The following is a 25,987-nucleotide window of genomic DNA, read 5'->3' as shown; positions in this document are numbered from 1 at the left end:
TAGGAAAATCTACGAGTAATTCGCATGTAACTTGTGCGCCAGTAGATCTTTACTTGAGAATCCAGATATATCTGCATTAATGTTTTAATCTGTGCTCTATAACTATTGTCAGGGAAATAAACTTCGTGTATTTTTAATCCGGTTGAATCCTTGTTTGCTTTACCACTGTCGACTACTGAACACGCATGTACGGAAAGAACTGAAAAGCCGAAGATTTCTTTCCTACAGTTCCAAGGAGTAATCCTGTGGGTCTTATCTTTACTGGGCTAGAATTACAAGCATCAAACACATATGGTAGTATCACCATCTACCAATGCGTTCTTTATCTAATTGCTGGAGAACGATACAAATTTCTGGGGGACCTGAACACCTTCATTCAGCCTCTCATACATCTTGTAAAACAACTTGTTAGTGTACAAGATCACACAGGTTTCGGAGCGTCCGCAATTGTTGTTTTACGCACATACCTTGGCCCTTCTTTTCTCTAAAGTCATCAACAAGGTGTGTTATTTTAAAGTATCTGCCACTAAGGTTTCTGTGGTGTAGTGGTCATCACGTTCGCCTCAAACGCTAACGGTCCCCAGCTCGAAACTGGGAAGAAACATTCATTTGATGAAAAGAAATAAAGATGAACCATTTGGAGACCAGACAATAAACACAGCGCTACAGCATTTCTTTGCTCATGATATACTTTCCACTAATCAAGTCACAACATGCCGTGGTCTGAAATTGCTTATAAAAAACTGAGTGAAGAAAGTATTGTCCATTTATTTCAAGCTACAAATCATGCATATGGAAGACTTTCCTCATCTCAAGGCAATAAAACCGGGCTCACATTCCCAAGAAAAGGCATTGGATCCTCATGATGAACTGAAAAGGATGAAGAATTTAACTCCAAATTTTGGCTTTTACACAATTTTTCTTCCTCATATTCTCTTACCTGATCCAAAAAGTAAGTCCAGCAACATGAAAGGTTTCTATAGTGTAGTGGTTATCACGTTCGCCTAACACGCGCAAGGTCCCCAGCTCTAAAATCGGCAGAAGCATGTGTCTTCTTCTTAAATTGGAGACGTCTGGAGATATGACAGTTTTGTAGCGTTGCTTTTGGAACGGAACTTATTTGCTGATCATGTCTCTAATGACAAGCAAAAATGCTGTGAAAGGCCAGTTAGCTCAGATGGTTTAGAGCGTGGTGCTAATAACGCCAAGATCGTGGGTTCAATCCCCATACTAGCCAAAGGCGTTCTCTGCTGGTAGCTAGCACATGTGCAAATGCCAAACTTGTACCTTCATGCTGTCACCAGTGCATAATTGCTTAAAAAAGCTAGGAGTGGCACAGGGTCAACAGATTCCATGACAATATCCATTTCTCTGTCTATTCCACAAGCACTTTTCCCAAATTCTTAGACTCAAAGAGGAAATACAACAATTGGTTCCAAGAAGAAATCCTGTGCATCTTGTCTTTACTGGGCTAGAATTACAAGCATCAAACACATATTGTAGTATCACCGTCTACTAACGCAGTCTTCATCTAATTGCTGGAGAACGATACAAATTTCTGGGGGACCTGAACACCTTCATTCAGCCTCTCATACACTTTGTAAATAATTTGTTAGTGTACAAGATCACACAGGTTTCGTAGCGTCCGCAATTGTTGTTTTACGCACATACTTTGGCCCTTCTTTTCTCTAAAGTCATTAACAAAGTGTGTTATTTTAAAGTATCGACCACTAAGGTTTCTGTAGTGTAGTGGTTATCACGTTCGCCTCACACGCGAAGGGGAGCCGAAAATGGTTAAGCTTAACTCTCTCAATTTTTCTCATTCATTCTCTATGGTAGTTCTTAACACTACGGATGTAATATACTTTATCACCACAAGCGAGATTTTGGGGGCGCTGTTTCCACATCGTCTTAGTAGTAAGGATTTCACAGAAAGAGCCTTCAGGAAGAGAAAACAACAATTTTGCGGCCAGATGTGATCCGATCGCTGTTAAAACACAAGACTAGAACAAGTTAAAGTCAAGTTAAAGTCTAATGTAAGTAAAAAAAAAAAAAAAAAAAACTGGACAAAGTTTCTAGTTTGAAGACATTTCTTTTCCCGTCATTTATTCTTGAGCATGATAGGACTGAAACTCCAGCAGTGAGGATACGGCTACTCGGATGAGAGATGAAAAACGTCTTCAAACTTAGTTTTTGTGTGTTTTCAAAGGCTTTTTAATTTTACCAACGGTAGATAACTTTTAATATTTATATATGCGTAATAAATATATATATATTTGTATGTTATTTTTTTATTTTTTTACTATTTTTGAGTTACAATAGACCTGGGCTACTTCACCCACTAACCACAATAAATGCATCTTTGGCTACAGATCTCCAGAATGAAGAGGAAATTAATTTTTCCTGGAAAAATCTGCGTGAGCTTCAGACGAGGCCCAACTGGGTTTCTGAGGCAGGACCCTTCACAAAGCCAAGAGGATCAAAAATAATCCTGAGCTCCAGGACAAGTCCGCTCCCCAGAGAGAGGAAAAAGTGAAGGAAAACACCCTGTCAAAGTCTTCATTAGAGGTGGAGATACATCTGATAGGCAAGAGGTGTTGGGGGAGTATGTTCTTCAATTTGGCAAATACAAGGGGAAGTCCTTTCGGTGGCTGCTAGAAAATGATATTGGCTACACCATTTATTTAATTAACAAGGTTGAGGAAGAGGAGAGAGCTGGACTGTTTAAGGCCGAGGGACCAAAGAAGGAGAGTCTCCTTTCATTTCTGGATTATACCCAACACTTTAATGAAATCAGAGATCTGAGAAACTATTTAGCTGAAAGATCAGTGGAGCCACCTTCAAGTAGTGAGGACAACCAGCTGGTTGGATTTGGTGGGCATTCGAAGAAGACCTGGAAGGATGTCTGGGAGAAAAGAGAAGATGGATATGCATCATTTATCCTCAGTAAACAGTGTGTTTCAGGCAACAAAATGTTCCTGCTCCAGCAGTACCTGAAGAAGAAAGAGGCTCAGACTCAGAGTTCTTCAGAACCTGCTCTTACTAAACCTTCTTCTAGTCCTCCAGGTCTGTGGCAGACTAGACGTTCATGCTGACGTTAGGAAAGATAGTAGAAATGATGTTTCACATCTTTTCAGTGTCTTCTTTAGAGATGGAAGATGATGAAGAGTTGGAGAGAATGATGCTTTCTGTCTCTCCATCCAAACTCCTCCCTTTACAAAGTAAAACTAAATCACTCACAAGTACACACTGAGTGTTAATTATTACTTCAGATTTGAACCTGTTCAGAATAAAAGCACTTCCATTGCAGCTTTACTTCCGTTGTGAGTTAATGTGTTGTGTTGTGAGTTAATGTGTTGTGAGTTATTGTGTTGTGTTGTGAGTAAATGTGTTGTGTTGTGAGTTAATGTGTTGTGTTGTGAGTTAATGTGTTGTGTTGTGAGTTAATGTGTTGTGAGTTAATGTGTTGTGTTGTGAGTTATTGTGTTGTGAGTTAATGTGTTGTGTTGTGAGTTAATGTATTGTGTGTTAAGTTAATGTGTTGTGTGTAAAGTTAATGTGTTGTGTTGTGATTTAATGTGTTGTGTGTAAAGTTAATGTGTTGTGTTGTGAGTTAATGTGTTGTGTGTTAAGTTAATGTGTTGTGTGTAAAGTTAATGTGTTGTGTGTAAAGTTAATGTGTTGTGTTGTGACCCTTCTGGGCCACCGTAGTTAACTATGCTCCAAACATGTACCTGTGAATCTGCATCCCTAACAAAGAAAAACGAGACTGCTTAAAATAATTCATATAAAATATTCACCATCCATGATTGCAAACTAAAGGGTGGTGTCTGATGTTGGGATGTCAGTGCCACAATCCAGCATCCATTTAATCTCTTAGGGTCACGTGTTCTGGAAACTATTGAAAACAAATGCCAGAATTTATATGAGAAACTCTGGAATTTATATAAATTATTCAGTATCTATAATTGCAAAATAAATGCATATATTTGGATCCATAAGGTCACATGGTTTGGAAGCTATTGAATGAAATACCAGAATATTAACTTCAAACCATTTTTCTTATGAAAACATTGCAAAATAAATGACAAAAATCCTTTGAACACAACTTAAGGAAATGTTTCATTGTAATTTATTTCACACACAACATGAACTTCTAACAAGTAATGTAAAAAGGTAGAGTTGTCCTCACACAAAACCTATGAACACGCTTTCCTTTAATTTCCAAAATATTCCAAACAAATATGAACATCAGACCAAACACAGAGCAGCTGCACCCCCTAAAGGGCAAAATAATTCACTACAAGCATAAAGTTACACTCACTCAGTGCTTATGAAATAGTGGGGTGCGCGATGCCAGGGGGGGCGCGCAGTAGTAGAGGTTTTAGGCACAGGTAATACGGGCAATTGCTCAGGGTGCAAAAGAGGGCCTGCAGTGAAAGCGGCTCAGTGCTTGGAAAAAAATCTGCGCCACTGTTTGAGTTGTTAGTCCCTGTTTATTTCAGGCACTGTAAGCTTTTTTTCTGTTTTAGACTATAACAGGGTTTGTGTGTGGCCAAATAAATTTAATATTTGTTGAAAGTGGATTTGTATTCTTTTTTTCTTTTGTTAATGTTAAAAGATACAATTTTAGGTATACTTATACAATTTGATAGATACTAACCTAATAAATTGTCAACGCGGCGAGTGGGGGGTGGGGGCCATTTTCTTTTTCCTAGGGGGGACCTTGCAAAAAATAATTGAGAAGCACTGCACTAACTGAAGGCAAAATTTACACATTACAGCTCTGTTGGCTGAATTTAGCACTGCTGCGCACGAAACCTTGGTTTGCTTCCCAGAGGAGCCAATCTTGCTAAAAAGCGAAAAATCTCAAATCCACAAATCACACTGCTTCTCTGGGTCTCCCTCTGCCTTGACAATACAGGGTTGCATTAGAAGGATCATCTAGCATACAAACTCTCTGCCAAACCACCTGTGTGAATCAGTGGAATAAGCTTAAAGCTTATTTTCTTGTCTGCTGCTGCACATTAGTGCCTAGTTACGAGACATAGTTCTCAAAGCACAGTATACCAATCTATTTACATGTATAGATTCTTTTAAATTTGTTTCTTCACCAATGTTGTCATTTTTATATTTGATAATAGGAGCATCAACCCACTGTTCGCCCTGTAGGCGAACTGGAGGGGGTCTAAGGGGGTTAGGGGATCGTGCAGGAGTCGCTCCAAGCACTTTGTGATTACAGACGTGAGGGCTAAGAGTCTGTAGTCATTGATGCAGTTCATGGACAACTTTTTGGGGACAGGGAGGATGGTGGAGGATTTAAGGTAGCTTGGAACAGAGACATGGGACAAAGAGAGGTTGAACAGTTTAGTAAGGACACCAGCCAGCTCATCCACACACTCCTTGATAACGGCGCCCAGGATGACGTCTGGTCCTGCAGCTTTCCTGGTTTCGTAGCTCTCAGGGTTCCTCTCACCTCATTTTCCTGATGGATGAGTAGAGCATTGGTGTTGGTGCTGTGGTGGCTGTGGTTGAGACAAGGTTTCAAAGCGGACGAAGAAGCTGTTCAATTCTTCTGCCAGTGCTCTGCTGCTGTGGGAGGGGGTTGTACTCTGGCCCGTTTAGTAGGTTTGTAAATAAAGATTCATCTGAGTATCTTTGAAAAACTCATCTGCACATTTACACACATGAAGAGAAACAAAATTGTTTAATCTGATGAAAGAATCTGCAGATTATCTGTCCAATTGCAAAAACACCCCAAAACAAGAAAAAATTAGCTTTTAAAACTATTAGTAAAGAAAAAAAAAACAGTATACAAATAACTAGTTTTTACATCATATTTCATGACTTTTCCTAATTTGATGGGGACAACTGATTAAGCTTAAAATTAGCATGTTTTTTTTCCCCAATGTCCTTAAGCACATATTGCATACATTGATGTTCCTTAAGGTTCAATTTGACCCCAAGCTGTGTAAGACTTGTCTTTGTGTGACCCAACATTCCCATAGCTGCAAACCTAACAGGGGTGGGGATGTGGGAAACATGACCTGTGAACTGCCAAAATGAAGCCAATGTAGTCTTTAGTTGATCCAAATCTTTCCAACTACACATGCCTCTCTAAAATTTCAATGGTGCCATGGTGAAGTGGTAGGGCAGTCAGCCAAGTACTGTTGTAAGAGCGAGTGATATAAACAAAGGAAAGCTGCATCATGAATCACTGTCACGGCTGTCCATCAAGGTCTTCCTCCTCAAGAAAGCTAACCTAGTCCAATAGTATCTCAGAACGGTTTGCTTTTATACCTAAATTTCATTTAAAGCCATTGAAACAAAACTTTTCAATTAAATTTCAGTGTTGACCCACAGAATAAATCTTTCAAATTTTCGAACTTTCATCCAATTCATTCAAGTCACTAAACTACTCAAACTAAGCTAAACCTCCCTAATTTTACTTCCAATTTCTCTATTTAAATACAATTTTTGCTGAGTGATTTAATACTGGAGGTCTTCCCCAAATGTGAAAAAAACAAAAATGCATTAAGATGTAAGAAACATTTATTGAAGAAGGCTGAAGGACACAGTCTGCTTGCTGGCGGCGTCGGACACAGTCTGCTTGCTGGCGGCGTCGGACACAGTCTGCTTGCTGGCGGCGTCGGACACAGTCTGCTTGCTGGCGGCGTCGGACACAGTCTGCTTGCTGGCGGCGTCGGACACAGTCTGCTTGCTGGCGGCGTCGGACACAGTCTGCTTGCTGGCGGCGTCGGACACAGTCTGGTTGCTGGCGGCGTCGGACACAGTCTGGTTGCTGGCGGCGTCGGACACAGTCTGGTTGCTGGCGGCGTCGGACACAGTCTGGTTGCTGGCGGCGTCGGACACAGTCTGGTTGCTGGCGGCGTCGGACACAGTCTGGTTGCTGGCGGCGTCGGACACAGTCTGGTTGCTGGCGGCGTCGGACACAGTCTGGTTGCTGGCGGCGTCGGACACAGTCTGGTTGCTGGCGGCGTCGGACACAGTCTGGTTGCTGGCGGCGTCGGACACAGTCTGGTTGCTGGCGGCGTCGGACACAGTCTGGTTGCTGGCGGCGTCGGACACAGTCTGGTTGCTGGCGGCGTCGGACACAGTCTGGTTGCTGGCGGCGTCGGACACAGTCTGGTTGCTGGCGGCGTCGGACACAGTCTGGTTGCTGGCGGCGTCGGACACAGTCTGGTTGCTGGCGGCGTCGGACACAGTCTGGTTGCTGGCGGCGTCGGACACAGTCTGGTTGCTGGCGGCGTCGGACACAGTCTGGTTGCTGGCGGCGTCGGACACAGTCTGGTTGCTGGCGGCGTCGGACACAGTCTGGTTGCTGGCGGCGTCGGACACAGTCTGGTTGCTGGCGGCGTCGGACACAGTCTGGTTGCTGGCGGCGTCGGACACAGTCTGGTTGCTGGCGGCGTCGGACACAGTCTGGTTGCTGGCGGCGTCGGACACAGTCTGGTTGCTGGCGGCGTCGGACACAGTCTGGTTGCTGGCGGCGTCGGACACAGTCTGGTTGCTGGCGGCGTCGGACACAGTCTGGTTGCTGGCGGCGTCGGACACAGTCTGGTTGCTGGCGGCGTCGGACACAGTCTGGTTGCTGGCGGCGTCGGACACAGTCTGGTTGCTGGCGGCGTCGGACACAGTCTGGTTGCTGGCGGCGTCGGACACAGTCTGGTTGCTGGCGGCGTCGGACACAGTCTGGTTGCTGGCGGCGTCGGACACAGTCTGGTTGCTGGCGGCGTCGGACACAGTCTGGTTGCTGGCGGCGTCGGACACAGTCTGGTTGCTGGCGGCGTCGGACACAGTCTGGTTGCTGGCGGCGTCGGACACAGTCTGGTTGCTGGCGGCGTCGGACACAGTCTGGTTGCTGGCGGCGTCGGACACAGTCTGGTTGCTGGCGGCGTCGGACACAGTCTGGTTGCTGGCGGCGTCGGACACAGTCTGGTTGCTGGCGGCGGCGGACACAGTCTGGTTGCTGGCGGCGGCGGACACAGTCTGGTTGCTGGCGGCGGCGGACACAGTCTGGTTGCTGGCGGCGGCGGACACAGTCTGGTTGCTGGCGGCGGCGGACACAGTCTGGTTGCTGGCGGCGGCGGACACAGTCTGGTTGCTGGCGGCGGCGGACACAGTCTGGTTGCTGGCGGCGGCGGACACAGTCTGGTTGCTGGCGGCGGCGGACACAGTCTGGTTGCTGGCGGCGGCGGACACAGTCTGGTTGCTGGCGGCGGCGGACACAGTCTGGTTGCTGGCGGCGGCGGACACAGTCTGGTTGCTGGCGGCGGCGGACACAGTCTGGTTGCTGGCGGCGGCGGACACAGTCTGGTTGCTGGCGGCGGCGGACACAGTCTGGTTGCTGGCGGCGGCGGACACAGTCTGGTTGCTGGCGGCGGCGGACACAGTCTGGTTGCTGGCGGCGGCGGACACAGTCTGGTTGCTGGCGGCGGCGGACACAGTCTGGTTGCTGGCGGCGGCGGACACAGTCTGGTTGCTGGCGGCGGCGGACACAGTCTGGTTGCTGGCGGCGGCGGACACAGTCTGGTTGCTGGCGGCGGCGGACACAGTCTGGTTGCTGGCGGCGGCGGACACAGTCTGGTTGCTGGCGGCGGCGGACACAGTCTGGTTGCTGGCGGCGGCGGACACAGTCTGGTTGCTGGCGGCGGCGGACACAGTCTGGTTGCTGGCGGCGGCGGACACAGTCTGGTTGCTGGCGGCGGCGGACACAGTCTGGTTGCTGGCGGCGGCGGACACAGTCTGGTTGCTGGCGGCGGCGGACACAGTCTGGTTGCTGGCGGCGGCGGACACAGTCTGGTTGCTGGCGGCGGCGGACACAGTCTGGTTGCTGGCGGCGGCGGACACAGTCTGGTTGCTGGCGGCGGCGGACACAGTCTGGTTGCTGGCGGCGGCGGACACAGTCTGGTTGCTGGCGGCGGCGGACACAGTCTGGTTGCTGGCGGCGGCGGACACAGTCTGGTTGCTGGCGGCGGCGGACACAGTCTGGTTGCTGGCGGCGGCGGACACAGTCTGGTTGCTGGCGGCGGCGGACACAGTCTGGTTGCTGGCGGCGGCGGACACAGTCTGGTTGCTGGCGGCGGCGGACACAGTCTGGTTGCTGGCGGCGGCGGACACAGTCTGGTTGCTGGCGGCGGCGGACACAGTCTGGTTGCTGGCGGCGGCGGACACAGTCTGGTTGCTGGCGGCGTCGGACACAGTCTGGTTGCTGGCGGCGTCGGACACAGTCTGGTTGCTGGCGGCGTCGGACACAGTCTGGTTGCTGGCGGCGTCGGACACAGTCTGGTTGCTGGCGGCGTCGGACACAGTCTGGTTGCTGGCGGCGTCGGACACAGTCTGGTTGCTGGCGGCGTCGGACACAGTCTGGTTGCTGGCGGCGTCGGACACAGTCTGGTTGCTGGCGGCGTCGGACACAGTCTGGTTGCTGGCGGCGTCGGACACAGTCTGGTTGCTGGCGGCGTCGGACACAGTCTGGTTGCTGGCGGCGTCGGACACAGTCTGGTTGCTGGCGGCGTCGGACACAGTCTGGTTGCTGGCGGCGTCGGACACAGTCTGGTTGCTGGCGGCGTCGGACACAGTCTGGTTGCTGGCGGCGTCGGACACAGTCTGGTTGCTGGCGGCGTCGGACACAGTCTGGTTGCTGGCGGCGTCGGACACAGTCTGGTTGCTGGCGGCGTCGGACACAGTCTGGTTGCTGGCGGCGTCGGACACAGTCTGGTTGCTGGCGGCGTCGGACACAGTCTGGTTGCTGGCGGCGTCGGACACAGTCTGGTTGCTGGCGGCGTCGGACACAGTCTGGTTGCTGGCGGCGTCGGACACAGTCTGGTTGCTGGCGGCGTCGGACACAGTCTGGTTGCTGGCGGCGTCGGACACAGTCTGGTTGCTGGCGGCGTCGGACACAGTCTGGTTGCTGGCGGCGTCGGACACAGTCTGGTTGCTGGCGGCGTCGGACACAGTCTGGTTGCTGGCGGCGTCGGACACAGTCTGGTTGCTGGCGGCGTCGGACACAGTCTGGTTGCTGGCGGCGTCGGACACAGTCTGGTTGCTGGCGGCGTCGGACACAGTCTGGTTGCTGGCGGCGTCGGACACAGTCTGGTTGCTGGCGGCGTCGGACACAGTCTGGTTGCTGGCGGCGTCGGACACAGTCTGGTTGCTGGCGGCGTCGGACACAGTCTGGTTGCTGGCGGCGTCGGACACAGTCTGGTTGCTGGCGGCGTCGGACACAGTCTGGTTGCTGGCGGCGTCGGACACAGTCTGGTTGCTGGCGGCGTCGGACACAGTCTGGTTGCTGGCGGCGTCGGACACAGTCTGGTTGCTGGCGGCGTCGGACACAGTCTGGTTGCTGGCGGCGTCGGACACAGTCTGGTTGCTGGCGGCGTCGGACACAGTCTGGTTGCTGGCGGCGTCGGACACAGTCTGGTTGCTGGCGGCGTCGGACACAGTCTGGTTGCTGGCGGCGTCGGACACAGTCTGGTTGCTGGCGGCGTCGGACACAGTCTGGTTGCTGGCGGCGTCGGACACAGTCTGGTTGCTGGCGGCGTCGGACACAGTCTGGTTGCTGGCGGCGTCGGACACAGTCTGGTTGCTGGCGGCGTCGGACACAGTCTGGTTGCTGGCGGCGTCGGACACAGTCTGGTTGCTGGCGGCGTCGGACACAGTCTGGTTGCTGGCGGCGTCGGACACAGTCTGGTTGCTGGCGGCGTCGGACACAGTCTGGTTGCTGGCGGCGTCGGACACAGTCTGGTTGCTGGCGGCGTCGGACACAGTCTGGTTGCTGGCGGCGTCGGACACAGTCTGGTTGCTGGCGGCGTCGGACACAGTCTGGTTGCTGGCGGCGTCGGACACAGTCTGGTTGCTGGCGGCGTCGGACACAGTCTGGTTGCTGGCGGCGTCGGACACAGTCTGGTTGCTGGCGGCGTCGGACACAGTCTGGTTGCTGGCGGCGTCGGACACAGTCTGGTTGCTGGCGGCGTCGGACACAGTCTGGTTGCTGGCGGCGTCGGACACAGTCTGGTTGCTGGCGGCGTCGGACACAGTCTGGTTGCTGGCGGCGTCGGACACAGTCTGGTTGCTGGCGGCGTCGGACACAGTCTGGTTGCTGGCGGCGTCGGACACAGTCTGGTTGCTGGCGGCGTCGGACACAGTCTGGTTGCTGGCGGCGTCGGACACAGTCTGGTTGCTGGCGGCGTCGGACACAGTCTGGTTGCTGGCGGCGTCGGACACAGTCTGGTTGCTGGCGGCGTCGGACACAGTCTGGTTGCTGGCGGCGTCGGACACAGTCTGGTTGCTGGCGGCGTCGGACACAGTCTGGTTGCTGGCGGCGTCGGACACAGTCTGGTTGCTGGCGGCGTCGGACACAGTCTGGTTGCTGGCGGCGTCGGACACAGTCTGGTTGCTGGCGGCGTCGGACACAGTCTGGTTGCTGGCGGCGTCGGACACAGTCTGGTTGCTGGCGGCGTCGGACACAGTCTGGTTGCTGGCGGCGTCGGACACAGTCTGGTTGCTGGCGGCGTCGGACACAGTCTGGTTGCTGGCGGCGTCGGACACAGTCTGGTTGCTGGCGGCGTCGGACACAGTCTGGTTGCTGGCGGCGTCGGACACAGTCTGGTTGCTGGCGGCGTCGGACACAGTCTGGTTGCTGGCGGCGTCGGACACAGTCTGGTTGCTGGCGGCGTCGGACACAGTCTGGTTGCTGGCGGCGTCGGACACAGTCTGGTTGCTGGCGGCGTCGGACACAGTCTGGTTGCTGGCGGCGTCGGACACAGTCTGGTTGCTGGCGGCGTCGGACACAGTCTGGTCTTGACTTAGCATTATATGAGCTTCCACCTCATTGGTTTCCAGTTGTACTAACAAAACAAATATTTACTTTAACATTTGCGTTTGTTATGGCGCTCATAGCCTTTTCAGAAAAGCCAAGCCACGTGTTCACCATATTGTAAATTTCTTTACAAATTCTCACCTTTAACCAGATTTTCCAACCTGGAATCCAGGGACTGTAGAAGATCAAAGCTGCTCTCTAAAGCCAAATCTTTTGGGGGAGGAAAAGAAAGTAAACATCCACTCAGAAAATTTTTCTGGATACACTTTGCTAGCATTGAGTCTCACCAGCTCCTCTTCCCATCTGTTTATGGTTTGCATCCTGGGTTTCTCTAGCAACTGGCAAGCTTAAACCTTAGGAGAATCACAGTTTTATAGGTTAAATGTTTGCTTTGATGGTTTATGTAAAACAAATTTCAATCTGCAGTAAATTCTCCTTCCAATAAAGCTACATACCATTGCTAAGGAAAACAGCCAAAACACAAAGGGCCACAAACGACTGCGCTCCCATCTTTTCAGACACAGAATGAGAAGCCAACAAACAAGAGGAGCTTAAAAAAGTTCCTCCTGCAGGAAACACAGCTGCTGTTCATAACAGCTGATTGTCTTTCTCCTCAGATCAGCTGGACTCACATTTTGATTGACGCACCTGTGATGAAACCTCAGTATTTATGGATTACCTCGTTAGTTCTTAGTTTTATTAGGTTAAGATAAAAGCTTGAAAATGTCACACTAAGTCAACAAAAATAAATAAATGTTCCTGTAATCTTTGTGTAAAAAGTTCACTCTGTTGAGGAATCAAACTGTTTACTTGAAGAAAATCAAGTCATTCGACAGTAAAATGCAATCTTCAGTATAATGGAGGACATCGAAGCTCCACAGAAATAGTGTTTGCAGAAATTTTGTTTTCCTTTTTTATAGACATTTTATATAGATTTTTAAATATTTTCTCATATAAATGTCAGGACTCGGTTTCAGGAACTTGGAGTTACAGTAATGCATCTTTATAGCAAGAGCAGATCTTTTCTGATCCGTGAGCAGACAAAGACACACAAAGCCCTAAATGTCTAAGGTGCGGTTAAAATTTGCCAAGTAGCCCCCCCCCCAAGGCGCATCGCAGGCTAGACCCCCCACCCCCTCACCCTAATATGAGGTTATATGAGGAAGGGGGTAAGTTGGGGACAGCTGGTAGACTGTCCCCCGGTGGTCAAACAGCCGTCCCCCAGCAAAGGGGCCAGGGCCACCCAGCCCAGGGGCCCCACCCCCGGAGGCGCCGACACCCCAGGCCCGGCACCACCCACCCCACACAGAGAGAGAGGAGCCAGAAAGCGTCGCCCCCCCCGGAGCAAGCCCAGGCCCCCACCCCCAGACGCCGGCCCTAGAGGAGCTCTGGTCAGGCCTTGACGGGACCGAGGAGGCCAACCGGCCGAGGCAACCACTGATTGCCTCAGCGGAGACCCCGACCCGTTAGCCCCCCCGACCCTTACCAATAATGGGCCCCCCCTCCCCCCCAGAACGCCCCCCCACAGGACAGGGCCGACAGGCCCCCCACCCCACCCCACCCCAGACCCCGCAGCCGAAGCGGGTGACACCCAGAGCGACCGGGGGCCCCGAGAGGGTTGTCCCGTCCCATCCCAGAGCCAGGGAAGGGCCGATCCCAGCCCCAGGTGCAGATGGGCAGCCCATCCGGCGCCGCTGCCCCCCCCCCCCCGAGCAAGGCCCCCCGCCAACCCCCCCCAGCACAGGCAAAGGGACCACCCCCCCAAGCCAAGCCAGACCACCACCCCACCCCACCCCCCCACCACGCACCCCCACACCCAAGCCCAGAGGACCACGCAGCGCCCCAGCCCGCCCCACCCAGGCACCGGACCCGACCCCCCGACCAACGGAGCCCCCCACCGCCCCCGCCAGGCACCGGAAGCCCCGACCCCCACCCCAAACCACGGCAGAAGGGCTAGGAGCAGCGACGACCAAGCCCCTCACCCCCTAAGTCATGGAGTCAACCACAGGAGACCAGAGAGACTGAATTCTTTCAAAGTTACTTGAGCTTTGGGCTGACATTTTTTCCAAGCTGATATGATCAAGCAGCAGATTTCTGTGTTGACTTATGTTTATATTTTTCTTGTTTTTCCAATTTATTAAAATAGTTTTTTGGCAATACAGAGAGTTATGAAAATGATAGATGCTAATCCTTCTTCTATATCGATGGCACTCATGTCACCAAGCACACAAAGTGACGGTGAGGCAGTGATTGAAACCTTAAGCCAGACTGATAAATCGGCACATACCTGCTGCCAGAGAGCCTGGACAGGAGTGCAGAACCACAGTGCGTGCATGTAGCTGTCGGATAGATTATTATCACAGTGCTCGCAAATGTATGAGTTACTGAGACCCATCTTGAACATCCTCTGTCCAGTGTAGTAAATTCTGTGAAGAGTTTTGAGATGGATTAGCGGCAGATTTGGACTTTTTGTCAGTTTAAAGGTGTTTAGACAGAGTTCTGACCAGAAGCTTTCATCTGTGCTGATGCTCAAATCTGCATCCCATTTTGTTGTTGGAAGGGCAATATTGTTATCTAAATTACATAAAAGTTTGTATATTTTGGAGAGAGTTCTATTCATTGAAAAATTAATCAGAGTGGTAACTACATCTGGTAGCTTTAAATCGTCGTCTTTAAATTTATACTTTTTAGTAATACTTGATTTAAGTTGCTGATATTCCAAGAAGTTATTTATTCCATATTTGTCTTGAAGTTCCTGGGGAGTTATGAATCTTCTATCAATAATTACGTGCTCTAGTTGTTTTATGCCCCCTGCTTGCCAAGCTGGGAAGTGAATCATTTTTTTGTTAATAAGGATGTCCGGGTTGTTCCAGATGCGTGTCATTTTGCACGGTTGAATTGATGATTTTGATATTTTGAGAAATTCCCACCAGGCTGTTAAAGTGGCATTTATATTAATACTTTTGAAACAATCCTGTTTTTTAACTGTTTGGCTAATAAATGGTAGCTGTGACAGGTTGATCTTTCCACATAACGCCTGTTCCAAGTCTAACCATGAGTTGGTTTCTGGATTATTTTTTAACCATTTTAAGATATATTGTAATCTATTTGCAAGAAAGTATTTGTAGAAGTTAGGTAATTTTAATCCTCCACAGCTTTTTGCAGATTTTAAAGTTTTTAGACTAATTCTTGCAGGTTTGTTGTTCCATAGAAAGCTTGATATGGATGAGTCTAATGTTTTGAACCATTTTAATGGCGGTTGTGTGGGAATCATTGAGAAGAGATAATTAACCTTGGGTAAGATTTTCATTTTAACCGTGGCTACCTTGCCCATAAGGGACAGAGGCAGGTTGGTCCAGCGTGTTAGATCGTCCTGTATGCTTTTTAGTAATGGGGTGTGGTTTAGCTGCACCAGTTCTGATAGTTTGGGGGGAAAGTAGATACCCAGATATTTGATATTTCCTGTTTTAACTGGAATTGTGAGTCTTTGTTCCATATTCCTGTTGAGTGGTAATAAAACAGACTTATTCCAATTAATGGAATAGTCTGATATGGAGGAGAATTCATACATTCTTGCTCTCACAGTCATATATACTCTCTTTCCCATACATATATTCTCTTACGCATACATATATTCTCTCTTGCACATACATATATACTCTCTTTCGCATACATATATTCTCTTACGCATACATATATTCTCTCTTGCACAGTCATATATACTCTATATCGCATACATATATTCTCACTTGCACATATATATTCTCACTTGCACATCCATATATTCTCTCTCTCGCATGCATATATATTACTTTACACATATATACATTCTCACTGTCATTGTCACTCTTAAAAAAGAATATATGTATGTGAAAGCCAAGTATATATGTACGTGTGAGGAAGAATGTATATGTGCGTGTGAGAGAGGAGAATGCATGAAACGGAAGTGACTTTGCATGAAAAGGAAGGCACTTTGCATGAACCGGAAGGCAGATGATTTCTCATGCTCTGATTGGACGAGAGGCCGCCACTTCCCATTTTGAACAGACGCTAACATGAACCAGCAAGAAGAAGCCACGGGGGTCCTGCAGCAGGCCATCGGAACCTTAAGAAATATTTTATCTTCACCTCAAGTGGTCACAAATCTGTCTGCATCTCTAGAGGCACAAAGGAATGTCTCAAATACCAATAATGGTAATAGAAGCGACACCGAAACAGAAAAACCGTATCCACCTTATTCCAAGCCCCCATGAGCCTTTGCATGAATTATGGGCGACACTTCCTGTAGACGCCGGAACACGCAATTACATTAAAACAAATTCCTCTTGTTATCGATCCATAACTACATGTAAATGTGGGAAAACCAGCTGTCATGTCTTAAAAAAGGCAATAGTGAGGTGAAGATAAAATATTTCTTAAGGTTCCGATGGCCTGCTGCAGAACCCCCGTGGCTCCTTCTTTTTTTTTTTTTTTTTTTTTAAACTTTATTGAATGTAAAAATTCAATACAGAACAATTTTAAACAGTGAACAACAACAACAAAGGAACAAGCCAGGGCGTTAATACATTTTATGCAGATATATTGAAACTAACACACAGATCTAATGTTTTGATGGTGTTCTTATTATCAGAGTTTCTTATTGTCTTGATGTATTGTTTGAACTCATTGATAAAAATTGAGAAATGAGGAGTATGATTCGTAACTTTTGATTTATGAATGTGCCATTTGCATAAAAACAACAAAAGATTAATGAGGTACAACTGTTCTTTTTAATGAGATGGACAGTGGGTGATGCCAAACATAACATTTTCTAAGTACAGGCGAAAGTCAGGGTCAATGTGGGCGGAAATTAAATGACAAACTTTAGACCAGAAAGTAGTGGAAAAGGGACATGACCAAAATAAATGTACAGCATCTTCAGGGTGTTCTTGACAAAAAGAGCACACGCACATATATACTTGGCTTTCACATACATATATTATTTTTTAAGTGTGACAATGAGAGTGAGAATGTATGTATGTGTAAAGTAATATATATGCATGCGAGAGAGAGAATATATGGATGTGCAAGTGAGAATACATGCATGTGCAAGTGAGAATATATGTATGTGCAAGTGAGAATATATGTATGCGTAAGAGAATATATGTATGCGAAAGAGAGTATACATGTATGTGCAAGAGAGAATATATGTATGCGTAAGAGAATATATGTATGCGAAAGAGAGTATATATGACTGTGAGAGCAAGAATGTATGAATGTGAATGGTTCAGAATAAATAATGTCTTATACGGCCCCTCACACGTGATCTTAGGTTAGTATGAATGTTCTGTAGATGTGAGAAAGACTGCTCGCATGCAGACGCGGGGCCAAACATATACTGACACGCTGAAGTATGTGACGGGCAGCATGTTTTATTTTTTATTTATTTATTTTTTTCTCTTAACTTGTCCTGTCCAACAGCTGGGCAGGCAGATGAGAACTGAGGGCCTCTTGTGTTGGACATATTTTACTTTAACAACAGGGGTTGTTAATCTTCAGACAAACCAAAGGTATGTCTGAATAAACCCCTTTTGTAATTGAGGCCAAACTTTATTAATTTCAATCATGTTTGAAAATCTTTGGTGTTGGACCAGACGGAAAAGGAAAGAAGGGAAGAAGACAGAGGGATTTTAGAGAGGGAAGGGGTAAGAGGGTGATGATAGGAGGGGGGGTAAGACCATGAAGCAGCATAGAGCAGACAGGTTTACTGGTTGTTTATCATTACGGTATGGTTCAAATGTAGTACAAAAAGGGCGGGGCCTGTCCACACACACACTCAAATGTTATCAACACACCTGCTAGCTGCAAAAATGTCCACATGTCAACATATACACAAAACAGATAGTGTTCACACACGCATACTTATGCCTTCAAACCAACTAGTGTGAAATATTTCATTCATTCAATCACACAAACTATAAGTGCAAAGGTGAGCTAACACCTGTGCCCAGGTGAGTGTTTAGACCCCCGCCGCAGCAGCAGCGGCAGCCGGAACCCCCCCAGCATGTTTTAAGTTTTGACAATCCCTGCACAATTCACCTTGCTACCTGTGCCCACAAGACCCCCCCCCCCCCCCCCCTTTCTTCCTCACACATCCCGCTTCTACTGCGTGCTCTTTCTCAGATACGGGAGCACGCAATTGAAGGGACGGCGGTTCACAGGTTTTAGGCTGTTATAAACTCTGTGAAATAATATGATTTTTTTTCTCCAAGCACCGCTACTACTGCGCGCACCCCTGGCATCGCATCCCACCCGAGAAGGACTGGTCTGATGAATAAAAAAAAAGTATAAATAAAGATTTGTCTGCGAGCCACATAAATGGCTCACATAAATGGCTCGCGAGCAATAGGTTCCCGACCCCTGGGGCAGACAGACTCGCTTCTCTGAGCTTCATTGTTTTGTTCACATGTTCCACGGTATGACGGTCTGATTCTGTGGAAAGCTACACCGCTAAAGACGAGCTTTGGCTGGTATTTCTGTTGGAACTGAGAGACTTTATGAGCAGAATCTGAACAAGTGAAGACTTTAACCACTTCTGATTGGTCAGACTGCTGACGTGTGATTAAGCCTCCAAGAATGATTGGTGGAAACAGTTAAAGACTTTTCCACAAACAGCTGAAGCTACGGCTAAATCGCGGTACCGTCATTCTTATCAAAATGTCTTTAATAGAATCAAATAAACACAAAGAAAAAGTATTTTATTTTATGTAATTAAGTAAAACAACTTTGTTAAATTGGTGAATATAACTTAAAGAAAATTATGTTCAGCCAACCTGCAATGACGTCATCTGATCTGCGCATGCGCACACCATGCACCGGCCATTTTAAGACCAGATACGCGTGCTTCACTTTCACTGCAGACAGAACAGGGAGCGGGTTGAACGACGTTGCCTGGCTTTGGTAAGTAAAGTTTTCAAACTTTTTTTTGTCTTTTTACTTGAATTTAATCTTTTAAAATTGTTTTGACATTGGTCCACAAAGTTACTTGCCTTAACAATGCCTCGTGGTTTTGTTTTTAGCCAGCAAATTACCGTAATTTCCGGACTACAAGCCGATACTTTTTTCCTGCGCTTACAGCCCTGCGGCTTATTCAGTGACGCGGCTAATTTATGGATTTAATTAGTGGCCGCCATGTACGTACTTTCGAACTCAGTGAATAGTTTGAATTCTTTATCTAACACCAAGCACAAGGCATTTATATTCAACACACCTCTAAGCAGCCAAACAGCATGGACTTGACTTCAGGTCTTAGACACTTCAGTCATGGTTCAACAAAATGAAACACGCATGCCCGGCCACATCCCAGAATCCTTTGGTGCCATTAGAGCCAACGTGCACCAGATCGCCGCTACAATATGATGAAGCTTTCAAGTTAAAAGCAATTGTTAAAAGCAGCGTAAAAAAGTCCACCACCAACGGGTTTGGAAAAGCCGGTTTGCTGCGTGACGGAGAGAACAGCGCATGGAATGAATTTACACTCCATTTACGGTTTCTAAGGAAACCGTAAAAGCGGAATTTTGCTTTGAAAAACTCACAGCCTCCGTGTGAGCTGGAGACATCTTCTCCTGCTGATTGAGCTGCGGGGCCAATGGCAGTCTGAAGGCTCCCACACGTAACAACGCACCCGCCCCTCATACACAAAACGTACAGTATTAAGTCCGATTGCTTTGCACAGAAACGATTTGCTCCATCCACCGGCGCAATGGGGACGAAGTGCTCCTCCTTGAAGCCGCCCTGGCCAGAGGTGTCGGAGTAGATAGGAAGGGGAGACAAGGAGCGCGCGGGGCGGGAGCGGAGCGCAGACGCTTCTGAATTCTGACGCACGCGCCGCACTGAGGCGCGCGTATCACGCTGAGGCGCGCGCTTTTCAGTCGCCGCTGCTGTATTTTACCGGTGTGTTTTTTAACCAGCCCTGTTACTCCCATAACGCTGCCGCGACACAAGCGGAAGGAGAGCTGTACCCGTTCACCCCTCCATGCACTGCTGATACTTGCTCATTCTTAAACACGTACAACAGAATGGCGAGCCGGGCATTGGCCCCGCCTTTAGCCCCTAAGACTCATGGGAAATGTGGAATCGCGGATGTAAATTTCCTCATCATAACTGAGGGATGTAATGTTGATTATATGGTTACTGTTTGTAATTTTATGTATGATACCTAGATTGTCAATAAGTAAAAAAAAAAATGAAATAAAAACACCATAACTGAGGAACTTGTGAACAGAATATAGGTCCATGCTGTTTGACAGATGTCGATACACTCAAAGACATGAGCCAGAGGCAATGCTGGAACCACCCACAATGTGCTAATGATTTGCACTCACTCTGGAATGCTGGCCGTGATCTGTCAGGATGACAATATCGCCTAACACATTGCGCGGCTTGTACTCTGACGCGGCTTGTGTATGTATAAAACTAATTAAACATTTGAAAATGGGTGGGTGCGGCTTGTAATCGGGTGCGCTTTGTAGTCCGGAATTTACGGTAGTCATTTCGAGTAATTACTAGCTTGTTTTGCAGACTAGCCTGTAGAGCAGCTAGAGGCCGCGTTTTTGAAACTATTAGTGATACTTTATTACTGTTAGATTCTGGTTTTCATCCAAGAAACGTAACGTAGAAAATTTCAATTCCGGAGCTGACCCCTCTTGATGAGAGACTGGCGGCAATAATTGGGGAATCCCTTTTAAGTGGAGTGGTGACTGAGACGCAGGGGGAACACCGACGCCCCAGACGCACCGGGTGACACCCCCCCAAAAGCCCGCAGAGGTCCAACAGGACGGCTCGAGGAAGTCGGAACCAGCTCATGAGCCACTCGTCCTCGTTTGCCAGCAAGTCTTCTTGCTGTCTAAAGATTGTGCGTCATTAAGCATTGTGATGGGGCATTTTATTTCCCTCCATTTAATTGCATCTGACAAGCTACAGATGTCGGTAATAATCGATGTGGAAATGGGAAATTGATCAGCACAAATGTAATTTCTTGTTGCTTTCTGAATGGTTGAGACATACGCCATACATTGTTTTATCAAAAATAAAACAAACTAAAGGCAAATGCATGAATACCATAATTCCGTAGCTTATGAAGAAATGTTTTACTATGAAAACAACTTTCCCCAGTGGACAATTAATATGTCCGTCTGTCTGTCTGTCTGTCTTTCTGTCTAATTGCACCTATATCTGCTCTGCCAGACGGACACACTTTGTACATTATTTCGTTCTGTTAACTATATTATTTATGAGGATGAATTGCACAACATGCTAATATTGCAGAACATATTTCACTTTTCTTTCTGCAAATATGTGTTCATTTGAATTTCTGTTGTAATTTTCGTTTGATTTTTTTGTTTGTTTCACTGCTGATCGATCAAACGGGTGTTGGTGTAGCTGTTAATTGTAAGACTTGCTTTGTGAAGTCTTCATGTTATTTATGAGAGGCAGTATTGTCATTTTCACTTTCACGTGTTTCTTTCATCTGCCGACGGTGTCGCCGTTTCTCATTTCACCCGTTTTTGTGCGTACGCCTGGGTCAGAGCTTGCGTGAAGGACCACACATTTTCCCGTCAAGTTTTTTTTTTTATAAATCTCAATTATTGCGTAGAGAGTGGCGTACGCCTTCTTTTGTGCGTACGCAACGTTTATAAATGAGGCCCCAGGTCTCTGACAAATCTGATGTAATATGAGCACTTGCGTTGCTGATTGGACTTCAAATCCAGCTGTGCTTGTAGAATTGTCAGTTGGAGAAGACTTGTCCTTGTGGGAAGTAGTGTTCTTGTGTGGCGACTGAGTAGTCTCTGCGCTGGACTGGAGTTCAGACCTTGAGATGGTGTGTTGCGATGATCCAGCATGGCTAGATAAGGATCTTGTCCTGCTATTTTGGCCTTTAACAAGAGCTTTTTTGCCGTTTTCACTGCTGATTCAGCTTTGCCGTTGCTTTGGGTGTGTCCTGATGATGATGTCTTAGGATGGAATTCCCACTGTCTGCTAAACCTTTTGAACTCTTGTGAAGTGAATTGGGGACCATTTTCTGATATGACTGTATCTGGGATGCCTTGACGAGCAAAGTGAGCTTTCAGTTACTTTATCACTGTAGTGGGTGGATTTTGTGTCTGGTAGATAATCTATTTACCAAAAATTTGAGTAAAAGTCCACTGTGATCAAATAGTCTCTGTTGTCAAAACAAAAAAAAATCTGTGCCCACCTTTGCCCAAGGTCTATTTGGCATTTCATGTGGGAGAAGTGTCTCTCTCTACTGTTTTACATCCAGTGACCTGCAAATTTCACATTTAGCAACATGTGCCTTGATTTGCTCTGTCATTCCTGGCCAGTAGAACAGTAGCTTGTCTGAGACATTCTTCCACTCCTAAGTGGGAAGAGTGTATGCGTTTAATTATTTCTTTTATCAAGGAGTCAGGAATTATGGCACGTTCACCTCTGAAAATGATTCCATCCTGAAAACTCAGCTCTTCTTTGAATGAGAAATACAACCTGATCTGACTTGGAGCTTTGCATTTCTCATTAGGCCAACCTTTACTTATCGTCTGTTTGGAGTGTAGCATCTTGTTCTGTTGCCACACGAATTGCATTTAGGCTTTGTTCAGATATTGGCAAGTGGAGCACCATGTTTACAGTTTCTATTTCTGCTTCCACTGAGCCACAGGAAGAATGTTCTGGAAGATATGCTCTGCTCAAAGTGTCAGTTAACAGCATATCTTTTCCTGGTACATACACCACATCCACATCATACTTCTGGATCCTCAACATAATCCTTTGAAGTCTTTTGGGTACACTGAGAAGAGGTTTCTTAACAATATTCTCAAGTGGCTTATGATCACTCTGAACCGTAACTTTTCGACCATATGTGAATTGATGAAATTTCTCTATGCTGAACACAAGAGCTAAAAACTCTTTTTCTATTTGTGCATAGCCTCGTTCCGTTTGTGTAAGTGCTCGACTTGCAAAGGCAATGGGCTTACCATTCTGCATGAGTGCTGCTCCCAACCCTGTGTCTGAGGCATCACACTGTACCGTGAGTTCTTCCTCCGGGCTGTAATACTTCAGAACAGGAGCATTAGTAATAGTTCCCTTCAGTTTTATAAATGCATCTTCGTGTTGTTTGTTCCGGCTCCATTCACAGTCTTTATGTTTGAGTTTTCTCAACACCTCACACTGGTCAGAACAGTCTTAGTTTGTCAACATGATCACGTTCAGCAGCCTCTTGTGTCTCCCCTTGGCCGGTGATCAGTATATCATCTGCAATTATGTACAGCCCAGGTAGGTTCTCAAGAGCCTGTGTCAACTTCCTCTGAAAGATCTCTGGTGCAGTACTGATTCCCATTGGCATCCTGAGCCAGCGGTAACGTCCAAATGGGGTGGAAAGTGTTGTCAGGCAGCTGGACTCTTCTTCCAGTTTGACATGCCAGAATCCACTTTTGACATCACACACTGTGAAAACTTTTGCTTTGGACAGATCCGGCAGAATATCTTCGATAGTCGTCATAGGGAAATGGCTGCGCTTCAGTGCTTTGTTTAGGGGTCTTGGATCAATGCAAAGCCTTGGTTTTCCATTTGATTTTTGGACAACCACCATACCGCTAATCCAGTCTGTGCTTCGCTCTACAGGTGAGATTATTTCTCTGTGCACAAAATCTTGGAGTTCATTTTTCAGCGGTTTCATCATTGCTACAGGAACACGTCTTTTTGGTAACTGCATAGGTTTGATGGACTCATCTATTTCCAGTTTGTAAACTCCATCCAGACATCCATCTCCAGTGAACACGTCAGCATATTCCGTCTTTATCTGTTCTAATGTCCACTGCTCCTTTGAGGGAGTCTGTGAGGTGACGATGCTGTCTATTGCCATGATGTTCTCATAATGGACTTTGGTACGGAGCTCTCTGCCACTTTCACCGATAAGATAGCGAAAGAGTTTCACTTTCGTTTTTTCATCGTCGGCGGGAACCGTTAAATCCACATAGAGGATGAAGTCATCTCTCCCGGTCTTCCAAATCCGTGAAAGGTTACCGGACTCAAAACAGAACGGCTGTGGAGGTTTCAGACCTTCCATGGCTTCATGTAATCAATGCCGTAGTTGGTATTTTCAAAAAAGATTCTCCGCAGCTGCCACCATGTTATATTCTGGTTTTCCTCCAAGAAACGTAACACAGAATATTTCAATTCTACCCAACAGGGCAGTTCTTTTAATTAACTCAGGCAGGTTAAACTCTTACAGTGCAGCTCAGGTGCATGCTCCCATTCATTCAGACTGTGCAACGTCCGACTGGAAACCAAACATACAACAATAGTTCCTATTGTTACAATTACCGCAAATGTAAAGGCAGGTCTCTTTAGCAGTAGTAGGGCACAATCTCGACCCCCTCCCCCTCCCCCGTTTTTTTTCCCCCTTTTCTCGCTGGTTTCTCTAAACGGATACGCCACGTGAAGTTGACAAAATATGTGCGAGGGCGCTGCATAAGGCTGGCGGGGTGGGGGTGAGGTTCAACACCTGTAGCTGCAGATGAAGTGAACAAGTGTCTGACCCTAAGAGAAAAAGCAGTAGAGGGGCGGGGGAGGGGCTTAGAGTCATCGCTTATGATTACAGGCTTAAAATACACACTGCTGTTTCCAAGTTAGTAAATGATTGTTTTTTATTTATAAGATTATTGTTTTGTTTATTTATTATTGTTATTTATTATTATAATTATTATTTGTTTATTTATTATGTTTATTTATTATTTGTTTATGTTTTATTGGGTTACTTGGTTATTAAAAAAATAGAGGAAAACATTTAGGAACAAATCTGTACTAAAGTGAAGTTGTTTACATCATCTCATCTTAACTGTGGGTGTTATCAACAAGTAAGGTTGTGGGTGATGGACAAAAGATCAAAGGAATTATTAGTTGCTCAGTTTAGACCAGTGTTTTTCAACCAGTGTGCCGCGGCACACTAGTGTGCCGTGGGAGATGGTCAAGTGTGCCGTGAGAAATTGCCCTCATTAACTGATCTAAAAGCAATTACCATCTCCAGGAAATCAGTCTTTGTTCATCCAAACAGGCCCTGATAAAACACTGAGAAGTTAAGAATATGAAATATCATAAAATTAGTTTTTCTTTGTGTTTATATGATTCTATTAAAGACATTTTGATAAGAATGACGGGATTCCGCGATTTAGCTGCAGCTACAACTGTGTAAGGAAAAGTCCCGCCCCTTTAACTGTCTCCACCAATCATTCTTGAAGGCTTAATCACATGTCATCAGTCTGACCAATCAGAAGTGGTTAAAGTATTCACTTCCTTGTTTCGATTTAGCGCAAAAAAGTCTCTCTGTTCTAACAAAAATACCAGCTAAAGCTCGTCTTTAGCGGTGTAGCTTTCCACAGAATCTGGTATCAGACTGGAACAAGTGAACAAAACAATGAAGCTCAAACAAAGACGCTGTTCTTTCTGCGGTCGGCGGATTACGGGCACTACATCTCCCATGATGCAGTTAAGTGACTGTCTTATTGCACAATGAGTCTCTCCTCTTAACATCTTAAAACAACGAACACACATCAAACAGTTTTTGAATGTTTTGACTGAATTTTTAATACATCTTTTAGAAAAAACAGCTGCAGCTTCCAGCGTTTACTGCAACAATTATCACAAAAATGCATGTGAGATTGCAGAGCGGCTGTAGATCAATACAGACTGAGCTTTTTCTATTTTTTTTATTTATCTATTTTTTTGAATGCTGGTGTGCCGCGGGATTTTTGTCAAGGTTAAAGTGTGCCGTGGCTCAAAAAAGGTTGAAAAACACTGGTTTAGAGGACAAAAGAGAAAAACACTACAAATATTAAGGAATGCCGATGGTGTCCCAAATTAATACATGTTCCAAATGCGACCAAATTTGTTATTTAAAGAGTAAAATGTTGAAAACCTTTGCCACATGTCTGATGTTTACACCTTATGTTAGTCGGGGTAAACAGCTTATTGTTGTATTTTATCCTTGTCTTCTCTTTGAGTACAATGTACACAATTTGGGCTATTTTAAGATACCCACACCAATTAAAATTGTTTTGGTGCTTTTTAAATGGCAGTTAATAGCAGCTATTTTTTATATGGGCAACATGGGTG

At 46.7% G+C, this 25,987-nt stretch overlaps 2 protein-coding genes across 3 annotated transcripts in view; one reads left to right on the top strand and one right to left on the bottom strand.

The window, feature by feature from the left end:
- Positions 1-25,987, top strand: part of LOC101159213 (dehydrogenase/reductase SDR family member 13) — a 336,613-nt gene that overhangs the window by 263,155 nt on the left and 47,471 nt on the right. The window lies entirely within an intron of this gene.
- The window catches only part of LOC144981432 (uncharacterized), a 53,442-nt gene continuing 33,989 nt past the window's right edge, over positions 6,535-25,987 (bottom strand). Inside the window, exons 1-4 of one of the 2 annotated variants that reach the window (XM_078929469.1) lie at positions 12,298-12,479; positions 12,130-12,195; positions 11,984-12,052; positions 6,535-11,870 (exon numbers count right to left, since the gene is read on the bottom strand). In XM_078929469.1, the coding sequence (XP_078785595.1) occupies positions 6,553-11,870; positions 11,984-12,052; positions 12,130-12,195; positions 12,298-12,352 (5,508 nt within the window). In that variant the 5' untranslated portion in view covers positions 12,353-12,479 and the 3' untranslated portion in view covers positions 6,535-6,552. Of the gene's footprint in view, positions 11,871-11,983; positions 12,053-12,129; positions 12,196-12,297; positions 12,480-25,987 lie in introns of those variants that run through there. The other variant, XM_078929470.1, reaches the window with a different exon arrangement.

This window comes from Oryzias latipes, chromosome 13, assembly GCF_053564925.1.
Source record: "Oryzias latipes strain Hd-rR chromosome 13, Olatipes_Hd-rR_3.1".
In the NCBI taxonomy this organism is placed as follows: Eukaryota; Metazoa; Chordata; class Actinopteri; order Beloniformes; family Adrianichthyidae; genus Oryzias; species Oryzias latipes.
This window is presented reverse-complemented; position numbering and strand designations above follow the sequence as displayed.